We start from the raw sequence: 23,773 nt of genomic DNA on the forward strand, positions 1-23,773 counted from the left end.
ATTTTTGTATTTTTTAAATAAAGGGTTGGGTTTTTTGTTCAGTCATGCAGTGAAGTAATTGGCAGATCAGTTTAATCTTTTGAGATTGCTGTTAAGTTTTGTTAGAGTGTGTCCAGAGTTGCCTTTATTATTGGGTTAATTTAGTCCCACCTACTATGGCATGACAGTCCCGAGAATTCTACCCAATGCCTCATGTGTTACAAGGGCTGTCTACTCTGACTGGTAGGAGCATGAGCTGTTTCTAGTGCTGTGTAAGCTCTAGGAATTTTTTATCATATTGGCTCTTTCTTCCACCTCAGGGAATTTGACCCCATGCATGTACATATCTGTATTCATTAAAGAATCAGTGAACCACTTTGCAGATCTCTGGAGTCTTTTGTGTAGCTTCTTCCTCTCTTGTGCTCATACCACAAATTTGTAGTCCCCCCTCCCCTTTGTATTCATGCCACAAATTCTGTCTGTTTTCTCCACTTAGTAAGACAGCTCTGCTGTGTTTTGGTTCTCTCTTCCTGCACTGTGGGCTGAAAGTGCCCCCAGAGATTGAGTTGGGGCCATTGTAGGGCTGAACTCTTTTCTCCCTTCACTTAGGGGTCATATTTCAGCACTCATTACTTTCTAACCTTTGAAAAACATTGTTTTATATATTTTGTCCAGTTTACAGAAGAAAATAAATTCCTATGGGCAGCTAGTCCTTTAAGTGTAGAAGCAGAAATAAAAAAATTTACACATCTGAGTTCATTTTATAAATATATATTTCATTTAATATTGTATCATAAAAATTTCCCCCATGTTAATGGGTAAAATGACCTTTTTTTTTTTTTTTATCCTAAGGATGATCCATAATTTATTAAACTCTTCCCTTATTTTTAGGATATTATACATGTTTGAAGTTTTCTACTATTTCAAAGAAGGCTATGTTAAACAGTTTTGGATATTTATATGTTCAGTTATGTATCTGAGATATATTTGTTGAAGTGGGATTATTGGGTTGAAAAATTTAAGAATGTTAATACCCTACAAATATGTTGCTAAATACTTTCTGGAAAGGTTGTATCAGTTTCCCGCCGACATTGTGTGAGAGTGCTCACTTTGCGACCCCCTCAACGGCACTATCTAGTTCATTCCTTGTGTGAACACATATTGAATGCGATTGCAGTGTGAGGTCAATTGCCAGGAAGGATAAAGCATAGCCTCTTTCCTCAGGGCTCAGAGGTGAGTGATAGGGAGGAACCGCAAACCCATCGCCGGAGAACGATACATTTTGGAAGGTGAGCAGATTTTGCCTGGGAAGAACCCATGAAGGTGAAGTTTTTATTAAATATTTGAGGATAAGCAGTTTGTAATAAGTCAAAGAGAGAAAAACGTTGCAGGGGCGACTGGGATATTTCAGGTTACTGAAGTGTGAAGCAGGATGACGTATTCACGGGATGGTGCCGCTGGTACGAAGGGTGTGGCGTAGTGGGAGATAAAGGTGCATTTGGGAGCAGAAAGCAGACAGTGAAGGATCTTTATGGCCTTCAGCAAGTGAAGCACACTCCAGTGCTCTACAGTTAGTGGCTCTGCTGACTCCCTTATATGTAGTAAAATTGAACTTCTTATCATTGGCTTTGTTTTCTTACTCCTTCGGAAGGTTTCCAATGACTTTTCATGCCATGGGTCCTATTTCACGTGAGAGTTAACTCTCAGCTTCTGAATGCCGCAGCAACCCTTTTTTGTTGCTTGTTTCTTAAGAGAGCAGGTTGGGACCTTGTCTGCTCTTGTAAATCCCTTAGGTTTGATTCTTTCACGTCGCCTGAGCAGCATCCATTGCACTCTGTGCAGGCACAGCCCTGCCTGGAGCAGTTTTCGTTGAGCTGAACCCAAGATCTGCTCTTTATCCTGGATGAATATTTTTTTGAGGCTAGAGCTTACTAACGCAGGCTCTCTTGGGGTGAAGGTCTCCTTTTTGCTGTGTGCTTCATTAGAACAAAAGCAAACTGTAGGTGTTTTGTACAGTAAAACCAAATGTGTTTTAAGTAAAGCTTAGCCATCACACAAAAGGGAGGAAGTGGAACAATGTCACGAACAGTTGAGTGGAGCTGGGACTTTGGAGGTAGGCCTAGTTTCCAGCCTACTGAGTGATTAGTAGTTTGAAAGATCTTGATAAAGTCACTTAGCTCTTTGGGCCTCTGCTTCTTGATTCATGAAATGATCTTTACATTCTCTATTAGTTCTAAACTTTGAGTATATAAACAAGGGTTTAAAAAAGTTAAAGGATAAACCAAATTCCTTCATTTATATATAGAAATTAAGTTTGTGTTTCCTGTTCAAAGCAATGTTTAGTTATAGGTTGGAAAGATCTAAGTTTCCATATTACCAAAAACTTTAAAAATTTCTATTATTTTCTTATTTTTTAAATAATATGTTTTTACTGATTTTTTAGAGAGAGAATAAGAGAAAGAGAGAGGGAGATAGAAACATCAATGAGAGAGGAACATCGATTGCTGCCTTCCACATGCCCCTACTGGGGGTGGAGCCTGCAACCCTGGCATGTGCCCTGACCGGAATCTAACCAGTGACCTCTTGGTGCATGAGATGATGCTCAACCACTGAGCCACACCGCCGGGCCCAGAAACTTCTAATAAACACAATTCTAATTTTTTAACTAATTACCTTCTTACTGTAATGTGTCAATTTAATTTCTGAGCCAAATATATTTGGTTACTTTTCATTTATCTTAGATACATAGCAGATATTTAACCTTGATATTTTATTAGGAATATAGTTAAATTAAGTGCTTACATACTTCAAATTACAAAAGGTAAAATCAGAATGGCCATCCTGATTATGGACATCCCTGGCCTCTGTCCTTTTCTATTTCGGCCATAATTTTAAGGCTTTTAGTTGTCTTGCAATGTGAGATGAGAGAAAAAGCTCTCTGAGACTGTGTGTTATAATTTTTGTTTAAAGTATTGTTAATCTGATACTTCAGTTATTTTTGGTTTAAATTGGCCTTTGTGTGCTGTTTGGGTCTAAACTATAATACATATTTTTTAATGATCAGGAGCATTTTGAATCCTAAATAACAGACTTGTGCTTGAATTTTGGGCAAATATCCCTTCATAATTTGGAGACTACTTGTATAGAGAACATAATTGAAATCCCCTACAAATGACTTAGAGCCACTGGTATGAAATCAGTTATAAACTGATTTCAGTAACTATTGATGAGGTTATATTTACCAGTCCTTAAAAGGAGTGGCCCTAGATTGTTATACTTCTAGCATTCTGTCTAATATTATAGAGTTTCCATTAGATATGTTTGCTGCTCTCACATTTTTATTGACTGTTTCTAATGTGATTTGTGCTGGGACTGCAGTTCCTGGAATTTATTAAAATTACAGGAAAATCAGGAGATGTAGAATCTGAGAACGTCTCAGAAAGACTACTCTCTATGATAGGTGAACAGAATTTTGCTTGGCCACCATTTCGAATGACGAGAGGTCTTTCCACCCAGGCTGTATCTATAGGTGTGGAATAGAGTAGAGAGTTGGGGAGCCTGGAACGTACCTAATGTATGAGCCCTGAGTTATTATTTAGTAAAGCCCGAGCTCCCAAAATTATAATAAAACTTTGTTTAACATTCAAGTGATCAGATTTCTTACTAGCTGATTTTTCTACTCAGGATGTAAATCATAAATTAAAATTGTTTTATTTCCCGTTGGAGAATTTTGGAATACTTGATAATCTTGTACTATTTCCCTCTTTTTGTTGAATTATCATATACTTTTAGAAATTTCAACCCAACCGAATAAATTCCAAACAGAAATAGCAGGCAAAAAACTTCCAAAGTAATTTCAAAGATTCTGCATTGTTCATTAGTTGTAAAGCTTATTATAGCTTATTACACAAAATGAGTGAATAAATTGCAAATAACCACTCCCCATTCAAATAGTTATAATTGAACTTGATGTAGACAGATTGTATTATAATTGAGATCTATATCTCTTATTTAGATTCTAACACACTAGAGTTTATTCAAGTTCCATGAGACTTATGTTCTATTTCTTTGCTCATTTTATGTTAAATTATGTTCTCCTTTGTATTTGACCTCAAGGCAGGAAGCATTGGCAACACTTGTTAGGCAAAAACAATAGCCAACAGTCAGTGGAAAGCATGGGTGGTTCAACTCAAGAGAAAATTAGCACTTAAAATTAGAAAAAGATAGAATCAGATCTGGATATTTCAGTTGGTATGGACTTTTAGGATATTGGTCTGCCAATGATGTTTTTATACCATGTTGTATGTTTATTAATATCACTTATAGTTTCCCAGAAAATCACAGAGCTAGAACATTATTGCCTATCACCACCCCAGCTCAATCACTTTTCTCTTGTTCCATTTTATTGGATTGGCCAGCTAAAATTTAAAGCAACAGGTTATACCATGTTTTAGTTTGTATCCAAATCTACATTTGTTTTGATTTGCTTAAATGTTTATGTCCATTTCATAAGTTTACATGCTTTGAAATTCTCTAGTCACTAGTATTTCCTTTGAATTAATAAGAGTTTAATTTTAACATTTTATATAATGATTCATTGTGCTTGCAAAAAAACAAACACAAAACTCCAGCAATCTATCATAAGAAAATAAATTATTCCTAGCCATCAGATAGAACTTGAAAACACTTAAAGGAGTCTTTGTGACTACATTTTTTTCTGTTTGGGAGAATATATTTTCAGCACTTATTTAATATGCAGTTATTGCATGAAATAAAATAGATTAAGTTTTGCTATATTTTGTTCTTTCACTGGGCATTCTAATGATTACTTAAATGATATTGTTATGACTGCATTGTTTTGCATACCTGTTAAAAATGGATTTGATCTAGTTATTAATCTCATTTGGTTTTGTTGTTGATAAACCAATGTGAATAATATTAAATTTCTAAATATATATTTTTTGAATTTATTAAATTGGGCTTAATATGGAATCTATATACACTGTTTTATCTGGAAATAAGTAATAAAAATGATAACCTCAAACTTAAACTACTTAAAATTCCCATAGCTTTCATTTTTCTATAGTAAAAATTAACTACCACAACATTATGTAGCCTTAAAGTAAAATATACTGTCTTACATTATGCTTTTCTAAGCCTTTTATTATCTTTTCCTTTTGTTAACAGTAGAGGTTTTTAAAAAGCAAATGTTTTGAACGCTATTGAACCATAATATGGAATTTTAAGTACTCTATGTAAGTGTTGTCTTATAAATAAATTAGAAGAGATTGAAAACATAATTGAAGGGTCAGTGTCTTGCTGGTTGTAGGAACAATTCATTTGGCTTTCATCTAAATGAATATGTAATATATGAATTATAAAGAAATATAATACGAAGTTTAAATAGTGTTTTAAAAAAGAAAGCTCATCTTATTTGAGCCAAATATCTAATTTGGTAGATCCAGAGTTCGAAGGTGGGAATTGATGGTGGGGGACTGGCTGTGAGGAAGAATGACATCAGCAAACCCCGTGTTCCCTTTCTTCAAAATGCAGCATCTCGTCTGTGTGCATTTCTTGCTGTGCCCGCTGCTTCTCCCCAGCACAGGTCGTGCCATCGTCTCTTACCTGGGCAGCGTGGGCAGCCCCCTAGCTGGTGTCCCTGTCCGGTCCAGTCACAGATGCACGTCCCTTCGTTGGTCAGACCCATGGTACCGGCAGCGACGTGTGTCCTCACCGGGCCTCGCCTCCGTCCCGCTTGCCTGTTGGTTTTCACGTCATCTGTTCTCTATCCTTGAGCCGCACTAAGCTCTGTGCTGTTTTGCCGACACATTAACCACTTTCCCGCCTTGAGGTCTTGTGACGGCCGTTCCCCCTCCTCAACGATCCGTCCCTGGACTGTCTCCACGGCTGGCCCTTCGCACCCCGAAAGCCTCACTCTCTAGTTCTTCCTTCCTCCGGGAGGGCTGATCTACAGCTCGGCCTAGACCAGCCCGTCTCTTCTCACAAATCCTTTCTAATGAATCACCTCGCTCCAATGATTTCCTCTGTGGCACTTCCACGATTCCAAGTCATCGTTCGTTTATTTTATTTTATTTGTTTTCTGCTGGAGCATAAGCTTTGTGAATGCAGGGATTCACCTGTCTTGTTCTTTGCTTTAACACCAGCAACTGGCAGCATAGTAGATGCTCAGTTAATAATTGTATGTCAAAATAGTTTGTAATGTGCATGGATTTTTATGTGGGTCTTTTTAAAATATATATATATATTTATTGATTTCAGAGAGAGGAAGGGGGAGAGAGAGAGAGAGATAGTAACATCAATGATGAGAGAGAATCATTGATCAGCTGCCTCCTGCACACCCCCGACTGGGGATCGAGCCCGCAACCCGGGCCTGTGCCCTGACCGGGAATCGAACCTTGATCTCCTGGATCATAGGTGGATGCTCAACCGCTGAGCCACGCCGGGCCGGGCGATGTGGGTCTTTATATTAACTTCCCTGTTTTTAAATAAAAATAAAAAGAGGAACATTTCAGTTTTTTTCTTACCTAAGACACTTAAGTTCAGTTTTCCCCCCAGAGTGCTCCTATATGTCTAGCACATTTTGTAGCAAATTGGTAATGAGGGGGAGGCGCCTGTCATGCCCTTTGACAGATAAGAAACTGACACTCAGATGGAAGGTTTTGTGCACACTCATGTGCTGGCAAGTGATAGAATAGAGAACCTAGAAGCTTTAGTATCCTCTAAGCATAGCATTCTTTGGCGAAGGAGAGCCCGAGGCTTTAGGTTAAGTGATCAAGGTCCACAGCTGGAACTCTTGAAAAGAATTAGAACTAGGGAAGGAGTGAGGTCTAAACCAAGCGTGCCTTAGTTGCTTCTAGGGTTCACTTTGCATTTTACATGTAAGCCTTCTGCAACTGGGAAAATATGCACCCATTCTTATAAAAAGTTATGATTATGTATTTCTAAAATATGAGCTACACATTTTCACGTTTAATAATACATTAATGTGAATTCTTTAAATACCATAGGCATTTGTTTTGTTTCAGAAAATATTTCAAATATGCCTTTTATATTTTCTAGCTTATATGTCTTTGAACACGGGTATCGTTTATAAAATACACAAAGGCATTTGTAATAAATGCAACATGAGCTTTTTTGTTTCCAGACATAACCTCTTTAACTCTGTTGCTATGGATTTTCATTAGTATTCTGTGGGGCCTGGGTTGCCATAGAAAATGTGTAGTTGTGGAGGAGTTACCATGGCAACAGCCTGCCATTATGTATTTTTCAATATTAGCTAGCTGGAGATGATAGTAAATATGAATGATATTTGTTTAGGAGTTCAATAATGAAAAATAAAACAAACAGGATATTTTAATTCCCTAGTTATCTTCAACAGATATTTTAAATATGATGCCTGTTACCCTCTATACAAATAAATTATAGAAATGAGAGCTGCTCTGAAAGCTTAGTTTTAGCAGCCATTTAATTTGATCTCTGGAGATACTAAAATTTTAAATTGCCTTAAATGTTCGACGTGCATATAAACTCCCATATTATAACACTCCTTGCCGAATCGACGGAGGTTTTTGTTTTAACCATGGCTCCTTCCTGACCTTGAACAATAGCAGCCCAGGTACATGTGAAAAGACAAAGAGGAGGAAGAATCTTTTTTCTGTCTCTGAAATGGAATTCAGGAATAAAGGAAATCACCTGGTGACTCATTGCTCAGTGTAGCTTTACAAAAGCAAGAAAAAAAAGCAGAGAAACTATTTTCAGTAAAATGGCAAATCCCTTGTTTGAAGAAAGGTTTTAAACATACTATTCAAAAACATTTTGCTATTTCCAACCCTTAGCAATCATTTGGAAATTTCTAACCTATTAGAAATGTTAGGCATATTATGTCGGTTGTCTACAAATAACCTTCCTTATTTTTACCGTGATAGAGTGACACATCATCATTTTGTCACTGAGGCAAGCAGAAAAAGTGTTATAATAATTCGGCAAATTGGGTCTATATTTATATGAGATTAAAGAAAGAGTGAACTTCAAGTTTTACAGTTTTAGCTTATCCCCTCTAAATTCATATGTTGAAACCTCATGTCCAATGTGATGGTATTAGGAGGTGGGACTTTTGGGAGGTGATTAGGTCCCTTGTAAAAGAATAAAATTAGTGCCCTTATAAAAGACACCCCAGAGAGCTCCCTTGTACCTTCCACCATTGGAGGACACAGTGAAAAGATGGCCATCTATGAACCAGAAGACACTGTCACCAGACATCAAATCGGCTGGCACCCCGACCTTCACTTCCCAGCCCCGAGCTGTGAGAGAGAAATGTTTGCGGTAGACGAGCCAAGCAGCCTGTGGTATTCTGTTATAACAGCCTGAATGGACTAAGACAATCACCAAGCCCCTCTCTGAAGTTGTGGGAAGATGTTGGGGCTCCTGTTTTTGTTTTCTTGAAGCTCTGTCATATGGTAGCTCAACAGCAATCGTCCCCTGAAGCTTTTTCTCATGGGACATATGAAGCTAACCCCTTCTATGGAAGAGGAGAGGCTCAGTGTAGAATCACAGGGTCATCATTCACAACTTTAGACAATTGGCAAGCATATGATTGCTCCTGGGTAGCCATGGGGCAGCTGAGAGAAAAATGTAAAAACAGAGTTTTATCAAGTGCAGTTACATAGAGGGGGTATGTAGAGCTTGATAGAAACATTTAAAAAGCTGATTTCTAATCTATGACGTTACTGTACCAAGTAACACTCTTGCAAGGAGGAACCTCAAGTAAAATTGACAACAAATACTCTGGATGGCCAGGCTGTAGAGTTCTCGAACAGTGATGTTCATTTGTAAGTGGCATTTGACACATAGTCCTTGTATTGTTACAGATGAGCGAATAGTAACTTAATGGGTATTATCAATCTAGGAGGGAGTATTGAGTTTGGGGAGAGAATAAAATTAAATACTTGGCATTTAGTGAATTCGGGTTTATTGCTGGGAATGCATTCAAAATATTGTGTGCATTTCTTTTTCCTGCCACAGGATATCTTAGAGCAGTGGACAACAGATTGACGTGATTGAAAGCATGGGCTTTGGAGTTACACTGCCTACCTGTGATTCCTGGCTTGGTCAGCTACTAGCTCTGTGGTATTCCCCAAGTTAATGAACCTCTTGGGTCTCAGTTTCCTCATTCATATAATGAGGGATAATAGTAACTGTGTTATAGGTTGTTGTGATTATCAAATGGACCTACATTTGTAAAGTGCTTTGAATAGGACCTGGTACGTAGAAAGTGCAATTTAGATGTATGTTAATTAAAGTAGATAAAAGTAGGAAGGTTGGGGTTCAGAGTCACCCAGCTGATGACAGCTGATCAGAGGGCAAACTCCAGACCAAGTCAAAGATTAACTCATGCCAAAGAAGTCAGATAAGCAGTGCCATAAAGAACGAGCTTGTTTTATTATTTTCAGATTTAAAATTACATGCAAGACATTGGCATAATATTATTAGTAGCCTTTATAACATATACCAAAGTTTCATTTGCTAGAAAGCCCACTCAGGCTCAACAAGGATTTATTAACCTTAATCTTTATAATCTTCAGTCCTTTAGTCCCTGTACAGAGGTGTTTGGTAGCACAGTACAGGTGCAGAAGGTAATGAGCTTCCATAGAATTTTTTATCATGGTATATTACCTCCTTTACCTGCTTTCCCCCCCTTTGATGGATTTTGAATCAATACTTAACAGAAAACTTTAGCTGAAGATAAATGCAGTTTTTCTAGAGGTTGCAGTTTGATTTGATAATTTCTTGCTATAGTTAAATTCCTTTTATGGTAACGGATAAGGTTCTGTATTTAAATTCAGTATTATAGCTAATCTACGGCCTTGATTCGAACTCTCTCGTTTCTTATCTCCTGTGGCCCTAGACTGCATGAATGAACCATTTACAATTTCTCGTTCATTGCTTTCAAACTTTTCTTTCTTCAGCCCTTTACCTTTCCCCATAAATCTGGTAAATCTCAAGGCTTGGATTTTCTCTGTCCTATCTTTGTAGTTGTTTAAGTTCCCTCATCCAAACTCATGGCCCCACTTTTGTCACCGGGAAACCCTGGTGGGGTTCGGGTTGCCTGTCGCTGTATCCAATTCAGTGGAGACAGGGTTGAATTATATAAAACCTTTATTGAGAAGGCCGGCCAACCCAGAAGACAGGGGAGCATATGAGCATCCAAAACCTGCCTTCAGGAGTGGCCTGAGGCATAGGGTTATGTAGGGAAATGGGGCAAACTGCGGCTGGGGACGGAATGCAGCTCTGTGCAGTCCTGGAAGTCTGCAGACCTCATTCTTTTGTTCTTGGTCATCTGGCGATGTCTCGATAAGGTGGTATCTTAACCCGTTGTTCACAGCTCTGTCACCTCCTTCATTGCTTCGTCCAGGATCAAGGGGAGTGTAGGGTGCAAAGGCCAAGGAGAAAGAAGCTTAAGGAAAAGAGAAACTTAAATCCCTGCTCGCCTAATTATATGTGTTCTACAATTTTATAAGTAATATAATTATATTTCAGATTAATTCAGGTGCTCAATCTTTGGGCATTATAAGTGCCCCTGTCACTTTTACTTCTACGTGGATGTCTTGAAAATGAGTCATCATCCTGGTCTCTTTACAGCTGGTCGTCAGTCTGACTTTATGCTGGTGTTTACACTTGTGGACCCTGCTACAACCTCAAATGGTCATGTGGCCCAAACCCTTTTACTTCTTAAATCTCGCCCACTTGACCCCTTAACCCTATCCCCAACTGCCTCTTGAAACCAGTGACTCCTCTTACTTTTGAGATTTCCCAGGTTATTAGTGTCTCAGTCACCAAGGCTCAGTGCTTTGGAAGATCTGTGCAATTAGTATAATTAACAGGAGGCGTGTCTAATGCTTCACTGAGGGGATTTTAACCTACTGGTCATGAGTAGCACTTGCAAGGCCCCTGAATTCGGATGTGAAAAAAATCACTTCATTTTAGTAATCTTTAAGTCAAAATCCAGCTTTTCCTTTAATTATGAATATAGGTGAGAAACCACAGTGGTATTAGCTGTACCTTTGACTTTCTCAGCAATAGTAATTATGAATATTTTTATGTTATGGTTCAATTGTTGAGATATTTCTACTCATAACTACTTCAAAATTACAGCTGTTATTAGACCTGCCACTAGATTGTACAATTTAATGCATTAACGTAGAAGCACTTATTTTATCATAAATTTGTTTTAAAAAAAATTTTGATAACTATGTTTTACTATGTTTGGTTTCTTTAGCAATCCTATTTTATTTTATGCCTTTAAAAGCCTTATTTAGAGGTGGGCTCCAGAGGCTGTATTCGTCTGCTGAGGGGGTCCATGTTCCAAAATATGGCTGTAAGAACCCTTGTTTTTCTATTATATGTACTCATACAAAATCTAACAGTCATTATAAACTTTGCACGATACTGCCTGTTTATTTATTTATTCACTCAGCATTTAAAAATACCTATTTATGCCTCAGGCATTATTTTAACCAATATTTTGTCTCCGTTTTTGGAACCAAAATGCCATAATTTTACAGAATCATGGACTCTTTTGAAAGATTTTTAACATAGCAAAATAAAAATTAAGAAAAGGATTAATCTGTTCACGCTCGTGTGTGTGTGTGTGTGTGTGTGTGCATGCATGAGTGTTCCTTTCTAGTGTGAATGCAAATAGCACAGAACTAAGCAAGCTTGCCAGCAATTTATCCACCAGGATTAGAGTAAAGATATTAATAAGCCGGAAAAGTGAAGATAGGAAGTGAGACGGGAGGGTGATCAGGTATAATCAGAGACCCGACTGAGCATATTATCCTCAGGGGCTCCTTACATAGAAATGAGGTGCTTTGGAAAATAAACTCATCCCGATCATCTGTAGCCCCATAGCAAAATGTTCTCAAGCTCTTTGTGCCATCTGGGGATTTAATGAGTTGTATTTCTTACTCCCCACCTCCATTGTCTTGGAAGATCGTATACTTTCTAAATAAAGAGATTAGCTAGGGAAAATGATTTTGTTGAATTATATTTACTATCTTGCAACTGAATTATCTCTTCATAACAAACCACCCCTGAGCGCAGTGACTTAACCAACGCTGTTTATTACCTCTCCTGCCTCCAAGGGGTTCTTGCCTGGGGTCTCCCTGCCGTCGCAGTCGTCTAAAGGCCCCACTGCTCTGCCTGCTTGTGGTGGCATCTTCATTCACACGTCTGATGCCTCAGTGTTCCAGCTTGTGGCCTGTCTCAGTAGAGTGGCCTGAATTGTTTTATATGGGGGCTCAGGTGCCAAGAGGCAGGAAGTGGGACCTGCCTGCCCTCTTCAAGGCCAGGACCACAGTGGGCACACTATCACCTGTACCGTGTTCTGTTGGCCAAACAAGATCCAAGGAGAGAAGCGAGAGTCCACCTCTCACTGGGGGCATTGGTATGTATGCACATGGAGGAGGGGATTGAAGGCACCCAGGGACCTCGTTTCACCCATTTCCCCTCGCTTTCCTTCTCAAACTAGCTCTACCTTCTGGTTTCTCAATTTTTATTTATTGATAATTTAATTGATTGCTTTCTTGAAATTCAGACTAACTTTTTTTTAGTTTCTTATACCTAATTATGTCTCCATCCATTTTTATTTGTTTTTCTTTGTAGAGCTCCAGCATTCGTGGCTCTTCAATTCCACCATTGTTTTTTAGGCTACCATAATTTTCCCCTGCGTCGTATGGACCGTGTTCTTGTTGGTTGTTTTAAAGTTTTGAAGTTCCTAAGGCCACCTTCACCTCTGAAACCAGCTGCAAGTTTGGGTTCCTAAGATCACCCACTAGAAAGACTCCCAGAACTCTGAAAGCTGTTACACACACTGTTACACTTTGCTGCAGTGAAAGGACACAGATTCGAAACAATCAAGGGAAGAGGCACGTAGATCAGGGTCCAGAATAGTTCCACGGGCTGCGCTTTCATCGCCCTGTCCCAGTGGAGTCATGCAGATAATCTTTACTTTTCCCAGTAACCATGTGTTACAACACACTGGAGTACTGCCAACCATAGAGCTCACTTGAGCCACTGAAGCTGGGTCACGTTGACTTGTTTGGTCATAAAGACACTGTTGACTGCTCTCATGGTTAACCTTAGTCTTCAGTTCCTCCTGAGACTGAGCTGATACCCTGGGGCTACAAGCACCCCCCATAAATCACATTAGCATAGCCTCTGTGGTGTGGCCTAAAGCCCCAGTGTTAAACAAAGTCACTCTTATCAGCCAGGATAGTCCAAAGGCTTAGAGGTCACTTCCCAGGAGAGAGGGCAAAAGCTAGACTTCTCTTAGGCAAGGTTAAACTTCCACGTGGAGTTACCTTATATCTTTCCCTCTCCATTCCATCGAACATGCTCTTGCTGGCTAAATCTTTCTAATAGCCTTAGTCATGCCACTTTCCTGTTCAACAACCTTTCGTGTCTTCTTGTTACACTTTTGTCCCTATGTTCTAGATTTTACAGCTGGTTTTGATTATAAATATACTTTTTCCTTGGCCACATAAACCAGTAAAATAATAAAGTGATCCCGAATTACAGAATCACCCTATGTTTTCCTAACTGTTCTTTCCTTGCTGTCTTCTCAACCTAAAATTCCTTTGTCTATTCAAAATCTTTGTGGTCTCATCCAAGTGCCCCAGTATCACAAGGCCTTAATTGCTTAAAACAGATTTGTTTCATTCCTCTTTAGATAAACCTTTTCTCGTGCATCCCCGTGACACCTGCTGTGCTCTGCCTTGCATCGAAGTTATTTTTGTTCATATCTCATTGCCTTTTATAGACAGCAACCCCCCTAAGAGTAAGGATTGTGCCTTAGATGCCCTATAGAGGCCAAGATAATACCTAGAAATGGGCAGGGACAGAATAAATGCAGAATTTAATTCCTCTCTTTTGAGGGAAGATCCAGCAAACTTTTAACGTCACAAGAACAAACATGTTAAAATGGTGGCTTCTCTACTGTACATAAGTGCCAAGTGAATATTATGGGTGCTCTTAGGATCCATAGTGTGCTGGGGTGGTTAGGGAATTTATTTTTAGGATTTAGTTGTGTTTTAAAGAACTGAATTCATGTGAGCAAATAAATGTACTGTGTTTCTGGGTCAGTCTGTAACACGTAGCACTGTTCATAGGTCAGTGATTTGGGGGAATCTAACCTAAAAGCTCTGATTGGGTCCTGTGGTTCCAGTATCAAAAATAATCTAGAATTCATTAACTTCAGTTCTATGCCCTCTCTTTTCTCTCATATTAAACCTTCTTCCTCCACTCTGTAAGGCAAGATTCCAGTATGCCTTACACTGAGAGAGACAACTCCATTTCTACGTTTGTAAGCTCAGGCATGATATAACCTATATTTTCCTGCTTGTTACCTTAAGAGATTGTTCAGTCAAGGAAGAAACAAGAATTGTATGAGACAGTCTTGAAGTAATTCCCCTGGACTTGAGAACAGTCTTGTTAGTGAACAATGGCTGAGAAATAAAGCATGATTGCCTCTGTGGCTCTGATAGAATTATACAAGTTTGGTAACCAATGGTTCTAAAGACTGTGGGAGTCAGTATCAGGGAACAGGAAGATTTTGGATTTGTGAACAACAGCCTTGGATTCAAGTCCTGTTGCTGCCATTAATTGAGCATACAACTCTAGGTAATTTGCTTGTTTCTTTGCTCATCAGTTTCTTCTTTCATAAAATAACAACGTTAATGTCTTCCCTGCTGTTCTCATAGGATAATTTTGTAGGACCAATAATATAACATGTGAAACCCCTGGACATGTGATTGTGTCTTTCATTTTTATTAATGCCAAATCAAGAGTGAACAGCTAAGCCTTTTTGTTTCTCAATGGAGCCATGGATACATGGTTGGGCTGTGAGAAGAGAAAAGGAGATAGGATATTTTCTATTTAAATTCCATTCTACCAAATTTAATTATAATTAATTTAATTCTATTTAATTTATTCTAATTTTATTTAAATATATCACTCTTCTTCACAGCATATGATTTTGACTTGTTCGGCAGAATGAAAACAGGGGAGGAGGAACCTGGTTGGGGGCTCTTGGTGTGAAGCTGGTTACCAGAAAAGATGGGTGTGGATGAGTCTGGTCAAATCTTTGTCATCTAGATGAGGTCTTTGCAAGACTCTCAGACCTTTTCTGGGGAGAGTACAGGAAGAGGTGGTAGGACCAGTATGTTTTGTGTGTTTTTGTTTGAGTACAGAGAAGGTTGGGAGGGGCATCTGGGGTTTCTGTTAGAGAGAAGGGAGAAAACTGGCTCCTAGAGGAGCTCTCTGAGAAGGCAGCAGAACTGACCTAGAGAAAGTCTATGGCCTGGACAGCTCCATCTAGGGAACACTAGGGTCACCTTTGATTGAGGTTTCTAGAAATTGAAACTTTCTTCAAATCTACAATTTCTTGTCAGTTTTTCAACACTTGCTAAAGTTAAACTATTCTAGAGCAGCAGAGAAAGAAATGTTATTTGGGACCAGGCCAATAGAAGGGAAACTTGCCTTTCCAAAATGGCAAGTTCATGGTCAGAGGGAGGGCAAAAATTTGAATCAGAGCTTGGCTGGTGGCCATGAAAAGGAAAGTAGATGGGCCAATCTTATTTCTATTTAGCTCTTACTCTAGCAGGCACTCTGAACCCTAATGGGCCTATGGAGAAGAGAGGTCAGAGGTGCCACTTAAACCTCTACACTGGCTTGATCTCTCTACCCTACTTTTTACCACCATCTCCGTCTCACCTGCTAACTTCCTCCAAGAGTTTCTATTTTGCTTGAAAGTCCTACCCTTTTCTACCTCAGGGTTTGTGCCCTCAGGGACCAAAGTTATTGAAGTTCTTTGTTTTCTCTGCCTAGGAGATGACTAGGGAGGAGCCCCAGCAATGTCTCTGGTATCTCCTACTAAATTCTTTTTCTCAACAAACATTGATAAATACTGAAATATTTCTGCAGATAATAATGGATAATCTACTTTTCTTCAGATCAGCTGAGAAATTAACCATTCTTTATTATATTGCTTTTGTAAGATGTTTCATAAGTCTAAATGAATTTATATAGTTAAGTTTGGGACAAAACATATTGCTGGGTTGGAGACTGACTATATCACAGGGTGGTAGCATGGTTGCATTGGGAAAAAAAAAGGCGTTGAAACCAGACAACTTGGGTGTGTATTTAGGCCCCACTATGTACTGGCTGTATGACTTTGAGCATCTCATATAGCCTCTAAAATTTGGTTTCCTCTGTGGGATGGAGATAAAAAGAATTAAAAATAAGACTATAAGGATGCTTCTTTAGTATTCTAAAGACTACCTGTTTTAAACCCATAGCCAACTCTAACTCAATGATGAGACCCTAGAATCGTTAATATTTTAATCAGTTAAAAGGCAAGGCTATTTGTGTTCACCATCGTTTTTAAACACTGTTTTGGAAGTTTGGGGCTGTGTAATAAGGCATGCCGAAAAGAGAGAGAAAGAGGTAATTGTGGGAGGAAAAAAGCATCCTAAGAGTAACTGAAATGAAAAGTGATCTGGGCTCTTGCAAAGAACAAACAGCTTAGAATAGCCAGAAAAATTTTGAAAAAGTAGTTGGAGATATTTCTTCTAACAAATAGTATATGTTCTATCAAGTTTGCACTATATGAGTACAAGAATTAACAGATGGATCAGAAGAGGAGAAATAGCCCTGAATCTGGTATCCAGCCCTTGACTTACTGAGCACACGTGCTGGGCTAGGCATGAGCTCAGTGCTTACTGTAATTTATCTAGTTTAATCCTTACAACAAAACTGTAAGACAGGTATTCTTATCCCCATTTCACAAATAAGGAAACTAAGACTTAGAGAAGCTAAAAAAAAAAAAACCCTCCAGTTGTCAAAACTAACATTAGAGCTCAAATTATACCTGAGAGCAGTGGCTCTCAAAGAGAATCTTATACAGATGAACCATAAAGGAATAAATGATTTTACCAGTTGTGTTGGGTAAAAGGCTGAGTTATCAGAAATCACATTAATTACTCATCTGACCCCATACCTACAAAAAATTCTACACAGATTGAAAAAAAAAATGGAGCCAAGGGTAGAATATCATGGCAGGGTTGGCAGGCAAGTAGAAGAAAATATAACTTGCTATTTAATTGAAATTGGACTGGGGAAGAACTTTCTAGGCATAGAAACCACACAAGAAACAAAAGAAATTATTGATATGTTTATATAAAATTTAAACTTCTGTACACCAAAAACCATTAGAAACCAAACCTAAGTGCATGTAACAGACTAGGAAGGCAAATGAAGATATTTATATAATTTTGGTACACAAATTATTAATATCTTGATTGTATAAAGAAATTTTACAAATCAATAAGAAAACCACAAATTTCCTAAGTAAAAATGGTCAAGGCAATAAACAGGATAATCACCATAAATTTAAAAAATTGTTCAGAAGTAATAATAAGAAAAAAAATAATGAAAATTAAAAGTAGAGACCATTTTCACTATGAAATGAAAGGTATTTTATGAAAATGTTAAGATACATTTGTGAACGTTTGAGACATAGGATCCAAGCTACCCTGCTAATTGTCCTTTTCATGGGCAGACTGTAAACAAATGCTGTGGAAAAAGTTTATGCCTTTTCTTCAGAAATTTTATTTCGGTGAATTTTACATAAGGAAGTTAGCAGAAAAAAATGTCAAGATTTTTGTACAAGGATGTTATTACAATGTTAACTATATTAGACAAAAAGGAAAACAACTTAAATAATAAATATTAGGAAATGCTTAAACAGATTTTCCCTTGTGAATATGAAGATTAGGGTGCAATTATTAAGATTGTGTTGTTAATGACTGTTATGTATAAAAATGATTCATTGTTAAGAGAAAAAGGCAAGATATATTAGATATGTGGTATAATCCTAATCTTGTTTAAAACACCATGTATGTGTGTGACCCTGTATATTGAAAGGGAACAACAGAAGATACTAATTTTGTTCTAAGCGGTGTATCATGATTGGCTTTTATTTTCTATAGTTTGCATATTTTCTACAATGAAGATGTATTGCTTTTATGGTTAGAAAAGGTTATTAAAGTTACCATTTTAGAAGTTGTTGTGATGGTTAAATAAGAAAATATGGCTGAGATACTAAGAATAAAGTAAGGTTTCAGATATGTTAATTTTCTTCTATTTTTTTTATCGGAACCTCAAGTAGAAACTTCAAATTTCAGACTTAATTCTTTATGATTTATTAGTGGATTTATAAAAGCTCACAAGATCAAATAATTTTTGTGCTGTCAATTTATATAGCTTTGGTCGACTTGAATTAACTCATGCAAGTGCCTTTAGAGCTAAAGGTACAAAGTAGAATTTTCCTTTCTTCACATTCTGTATATTTAAACTTTGATACCAGTCGGAATAATTTACATCTTACACATATTACTATGTCCTAATAAACAATGAGCTAAATGTATTTTCCCCCAGATGGAATAAAGTTAGCATGTTGTAAAAGCAGAAAGTCAGCCCTAACCTTCATTGTGGTCCTTAGTTTCTTATATTAATTCCTTAATAAAATTATAGGTACCATATCATCTCTTGCATAATCAGGTTTTTGGCTTTTACATGCCTTGTTATTCTGGACCTCAATAAGCAATATTTAGGGTAATGAAGTTTGGGAGAGAAAATGGGCTTCTCATAATAACTGTGAAGGAGAATGGTTTGGGCAAATGTTTTACAGTGCCAGCGTTTTCGCCCAGAGGAAAATTGTTTTTGCATTATCTTTATCATAATGGTGAGAGTTCTATGTCATTGACGTATTCATTTTTAAGTTCAGGGTCATATTTGTGTGTATTTGGCACAACTCATTTTTAAAAGTTCTACCTAAGATGATCAATGCCACTGATTTGATATGCATATGTCAGAGCATTTCTTTATTGTGTATTTATCTAAGCATTTTCTGCAGACTTCTTTTATTTATTTATTTTTATTTTTTAAAATATATCTTTATTGATTTCAGAGAAAGGAAAGGAGAGGGAGAGAGAGATAGAAACATCAATGATGAGAGTCATTGATCGAGCCCACAACCCGGGCATGTGCCCTGACCGGGAATCGAACCCCAATCGCCTGGATCCTGGGTCGACGCTCAACCGCTGAGCCACGCCCGGCCGGGCCTGCAGACTTCTTTTACTATAACCCATCATGCTTCCTGTTTTTCTTTGTGTTTCCTTTCGAAGCACTGCCTGCTTTTTTAAGTCCATTAATAATAAACATTTGTTAACACATTCTTTCATGTTTGCTAAATGTCTGTTTCTTTGTTTTTAGGGTGACTACGGATCCTACTATTCACGAAGCTCTAGAAAGGTAAAGAAAATTTACACTGAGCTAATCAAATATATTATTTTTGGTTCCCCTTCTTTGTTGTAATCATGAACATGGACTACAATGAATTTTTATATGAGATGCTACTTTTTAACCAGTTTATTATTTTTTATTAGAGAACAATTGGAAGGGTTTTATAGATTTGCCTAGTGGGGCCACCTGGCCACCTGGATACATGCTCATGGTAGAGCGGCTACTGGAGGGTGTTCACTATATGGCACATCTGGTCCTCAGATGAACAGTTTGTGGTTGATGTTATAGCACGTAAGGGTAGCCATGTCCTCTGGAGACTGATAGAGCATCAATTTTTTTATTTATAAGGCCATGAAAACCAAATGCTTGGTTTGGTTCACTGATACGTTCTCTTTCTTCTGTTTGAAAAGCTGGGCAGTTGAGCGTTGACCTAGGATCCAGGAGATCGCAGCTCGATTCCCGGTCGGGGCACAGGCCCGGGTTGCGGGCTCGATCCCCAGTCGGGGGCGTGCAGGAGGCGGCCGATCAGTGACTCTCATCATTGATGTTTCTAGCTCCTCCTCTCCTTCTCCCTTCCTCTCTCTGAAATCAATAAAGATATATTAAAAAAAGAAAAAAAAGAAAAGCCTATATGGAAGTCCAATCGTGATCAGTCATTTGCTTCTAGATCCGGAATCAGAGCAAGGAGAGCCAGTTTGATGATTTTAATAGTGAGAGACTTTGTAGCCACGATGACCTGATGTGCCTGTCTCACCTTGAAGGGATTCTGCTCAGGGGTCTGTGCAGGTGCCTTTCCGGTCAACAGTGATGAGTAAATGCTGCCACTCTCCCTCTCCCTTTCCCATTTGCCCGGAGTCCCCGCCATTCATCTTTCCTTATGCTCATAACTTCCACGCCTCTTTCTGCTTTTAGCCTGGGAGGTCGCCGTCCTTTTCCCTGGCAGGCTAAGGTAAGGGCTAGGCCAGAGCGCATTTGAATGTCAACTCTGCCGGGCCCTGTGGTCTTAGACAAGGGACTGAATTGTTCTATGCTTTGTTTTGCTCATTTGAAAATGGATTAGTAATAGGATCTACTGCATAGATTTGCTGTGAGATAAAACATTTAACTCAGTGACAGAAGAGCTCAGTAAATATCAAATAATACAGTTCATGTTATTATGGCTTAGTGTTGTTTTTTCTAAGGTGACTTCTGCATTCATATGTATAGATTCACATGTAGAAATATGATGGGTTACAGTAAAAGACGTCTATGGAAAAGGCTTAGATTGAATTACGTGAGATTGCCGTTTTGGTACGGCAGAAATAGTCCAACACCAGCTATTTCATATGGCTAAGCGCAATAATAATTAACATAATTCTGTTTTCTATCTTGGAAAACTAGTTATTTTTCTTCTTTTATACATATCACTACTGTAATTCTTTGAAATATAAGTGCATTTGAATTATTTTCCTTAAATCATGTTACTTTTTAATTGTTATTCAGTGAAATGCTAGCAGAATACAGATTTTTTTGTCACAAGCTACTAATAAGAGTGATAATGTCGTCTATTGAGATTTTTACTTTGGTTTAATAGGCATTTCTCATCATGTCACCAGCGGGGTGCAAGCTCTGTAATGATATAATGTTGCTGGTCAGTGTTATTTGTGTCATTAGTGATAAGCTAAAACCAGGTTCATCTGAGTCCTACACTTGATTCCATCTTCCCATGTATAATATGTCTGATCTTTTGAAGAATGTTTGCATTTTTAGGGTATATTTCCTTTTCCAAGCATTTTAAGGGGTAAAAATGTAACTATCTTTATTATCTAAAGTTAAAAAATTGATCCATATGTTAAATTATTGGGCCAAGAGCATAGATCTAGTTAGTGGCTACCCAGAGTTCAGCAGAGGTCTTCATAATTCAAAGCTAAGGTAGACTTTTATATGTCTGATCCCGAACTCTCATTTTATGTAGTTGAATAAATAAAAATCTAGAGGTTATCTGAATAACAATGGCAGAATCAAGACAGAGATGGGCATGTTCCAGCTGCTCCCATTCCTGACTGTATTTCGAGGATTCTGCGGTTGCTCAAAAGCATTTTCTGACCACACTTTAGAATTTTAAGTCCAGTATAGTTAATAATTGATACCATTTTAGAATGACTAAAAGAGGATTTCACCAATACTCTGATGAACCAAAATATATGTTGTCTCAAGTATTTAATTTTTTTGAAGTGTTATATGAGAATGAAACAGCTCTTCGTGTGTGGATTTAGGACTTCCTTGTTCTGTTCTGATCATGTATTTGTGTATTTGATCAACTCCTGTATCTAGCCTTTAGCTATTTAAAGAGCTTCTGGAATGAATGTGGGCTTATGCCAGCTTCTGTGGCGATCTTTTATACGTGGTTTAAACGCTGTCTTTCCTGAAGTGCTGCCTTTGTACCTGGGGTCAGGAGACGCGGGAATGCAGCTGCTGGGAATGCAGGCTGAAATGGCTCCTCGGGGGGCTCCCACACCCCCATTCAGTGAGGTGGGCGGCTGACACCGACGGGCCAGAAGAGGCTGGGAGCTGATGCCTTTTATCCCCAAGGTGAAGGCTTGCTTCTGCTTTACACTTTCGGTATCTTGGGCGTGTCTCTTCTGGCCTGTCTGGTTTGTATATAAACATAACCGCCATGGTGCTTTGGAAAACTGGACTGTCGGCTCCGTTCACCTTCTTTCTTCCTTGTCCCAGTTTCAAAGAAAATACCAGAAGTCAGAGATCTGAACTCCAAAGAGTTCCCTCACGGCTTGGCATCCACCCCAGCTCCTCCAGCCGCCTACTCACCTTGCCAGCCAAACCGTGTCTGGGGCCTCGGAGGCAACACAGAATCCTTGTTATTGAATCTCTCACCCAGTTAGAATATTAAAGTGCCCCTGGGCAGAGGTGAGGGCATGTGACGTCAGAGGGCACAAATGGAGGGGGCGGCTCGCATGAATTCTAGTTTAACGGCGAGAGGAGTTGAAGGAAACCCATTTATTCTGTCTGATTCTTCATTCCCCCCACTGCGCTGATCAGGTGCTTTTGTAGAACGCGCATCACGTGGCAGCGTTGAAGAAACCGAGGCCACTGTTCCAGTCTCGTGCGCCAAAGGCAGGCCTGCGATCTAAAGCCTGTGAAGGCCACCTGACGTTTGAAGACAGGTGTGCTGTCAGGATGCCCTGTTGACTTCATATGAAGGATGAAGGAAGCGCAGGCCTCTCGGGTAGGGTTCTTTGTCCTTGAACTCCAGAACGGAGCGATAGGAAACAGTGTCGCATCCTGCGAGGTGGGGTCTGAACCCTGAGGGCGCCGTCCTAAGAACCGTCGGAGCTGACTCACGGATTGAAGGGTGTGGGTTACAGTGAGGCTGCCTGAAAATAGGATGATTCCTGCTGCTGACAAAGGCTTGTTTTCACTTTACATCCAGAACAATCGGAGCTACCACAAAGGGGGCAGATGCCCTGAAGGTCTTTAGGTGAGACTCTGGCCGACATCAGGTTCAGACGCCAGAGTCCTCTCCCTGGCTGGCGGCATCGGCTGTCATTCATTTTACTTCGTCTTAGGGTGGATCTGACAGCTCAGACGGGTCTTTCTTTCCTCTTTGCTGTTTCACGGGGAATCTTCTTGAATGTCAGTAGAAAGAAGAGTCCCATTTTCTTTGGAATATCAGTTCCTAAACATCTTTCTCTGACATTCAAAGAAGACGTGTTTGCTTTTGTTCTAAAGAGACTAATATTATTGTAGGCCCTTTAAAAATGTGTTAGGGGTGTGTGTGTGTGTGTGTGTGTGTGTGTGTGTGAGACTGAGAGACTGAGTTGGAAGATTAAAAAATAATCAGTTAATCAGAATAATTATAAAAGTATATAGTTTACCTATATTAAAACATCATCTTATAAATGTCAAGTCATTAATTAATTAACATCTAATTGTGACATGCAAGTAATTGACATCAGCTCAAACCCACGAGCTTAGAATTCTGGCTCAGCAGACCAAAAAAATCCATAACCAGAAATGGTAAATCTCATGCTCTCACAGCTGATACTATCCTTCTGCTCAAGAGAAAATCTAATTTCTCAACTGTCCCTCTGTTTTTCAGAACCACTACAAAGTTGCTAAAGGTTTCAGAAACGAAGTTTAACGTCACAGTGTTTTCTCCCAGACAGCTGATACTGGTGTTTACTATCTCCGTGAAGGTGGAGGGATAATCTATTTTATTCCCTCCTGTAAAAATATATTTAGAGACCAACAATAAAAATTGTACTCAGTAAAAGAATCTTTCTACAAAAGAGTTTCATCCTTGCTTTTCTTTGATCACTAATGAGATATAGAACATTTTTTTCCATGCTTAGTAAACATTTAACTTCTTTTGTGAATTGTCTATCTATATTTTTGGGTATTATTTTATTAAGGT

At 38.6% G+C, this 23,773-nt stretch overlaps 1 protein-coding gene across 2 annotated transcripts in view; it reads left to right on the forward strand.

Moving 5' to 3' along the window:
- ANK3 (ankyrin 3) overlaps window positions 1-23,773 on the forward strand; it is a 530,179-nt gene that overhangs the window by 52,121 nt on the left and 454,285 nt on the right. For both annotated transcript variants that reach the window (XM_081157598.1, XM_081157588.1), the window contains exon 2: window positions 19,330-19,368. In XM_081157598.1, coding sequence (XP_081013724.1) covers window positions 19,330-19,368 — 39 coding nt within the window. The remainder of the gene's footprint in view (window positions 1-19,329; window positions 19,369-23,773) is intronic.

This window comes from Miniopterus schreibersii, assembly GCF_964146895.1.
Source record: "Miniopterus schreibersii genome assembly, chromosome: 14".
Taxonomy (NCBI): Eukaryota; Metazoa; Chordata; class Mammalia; order Chiroptera; family Miniopteridae; genus Miniopterus; species Miniopterus schreibersii.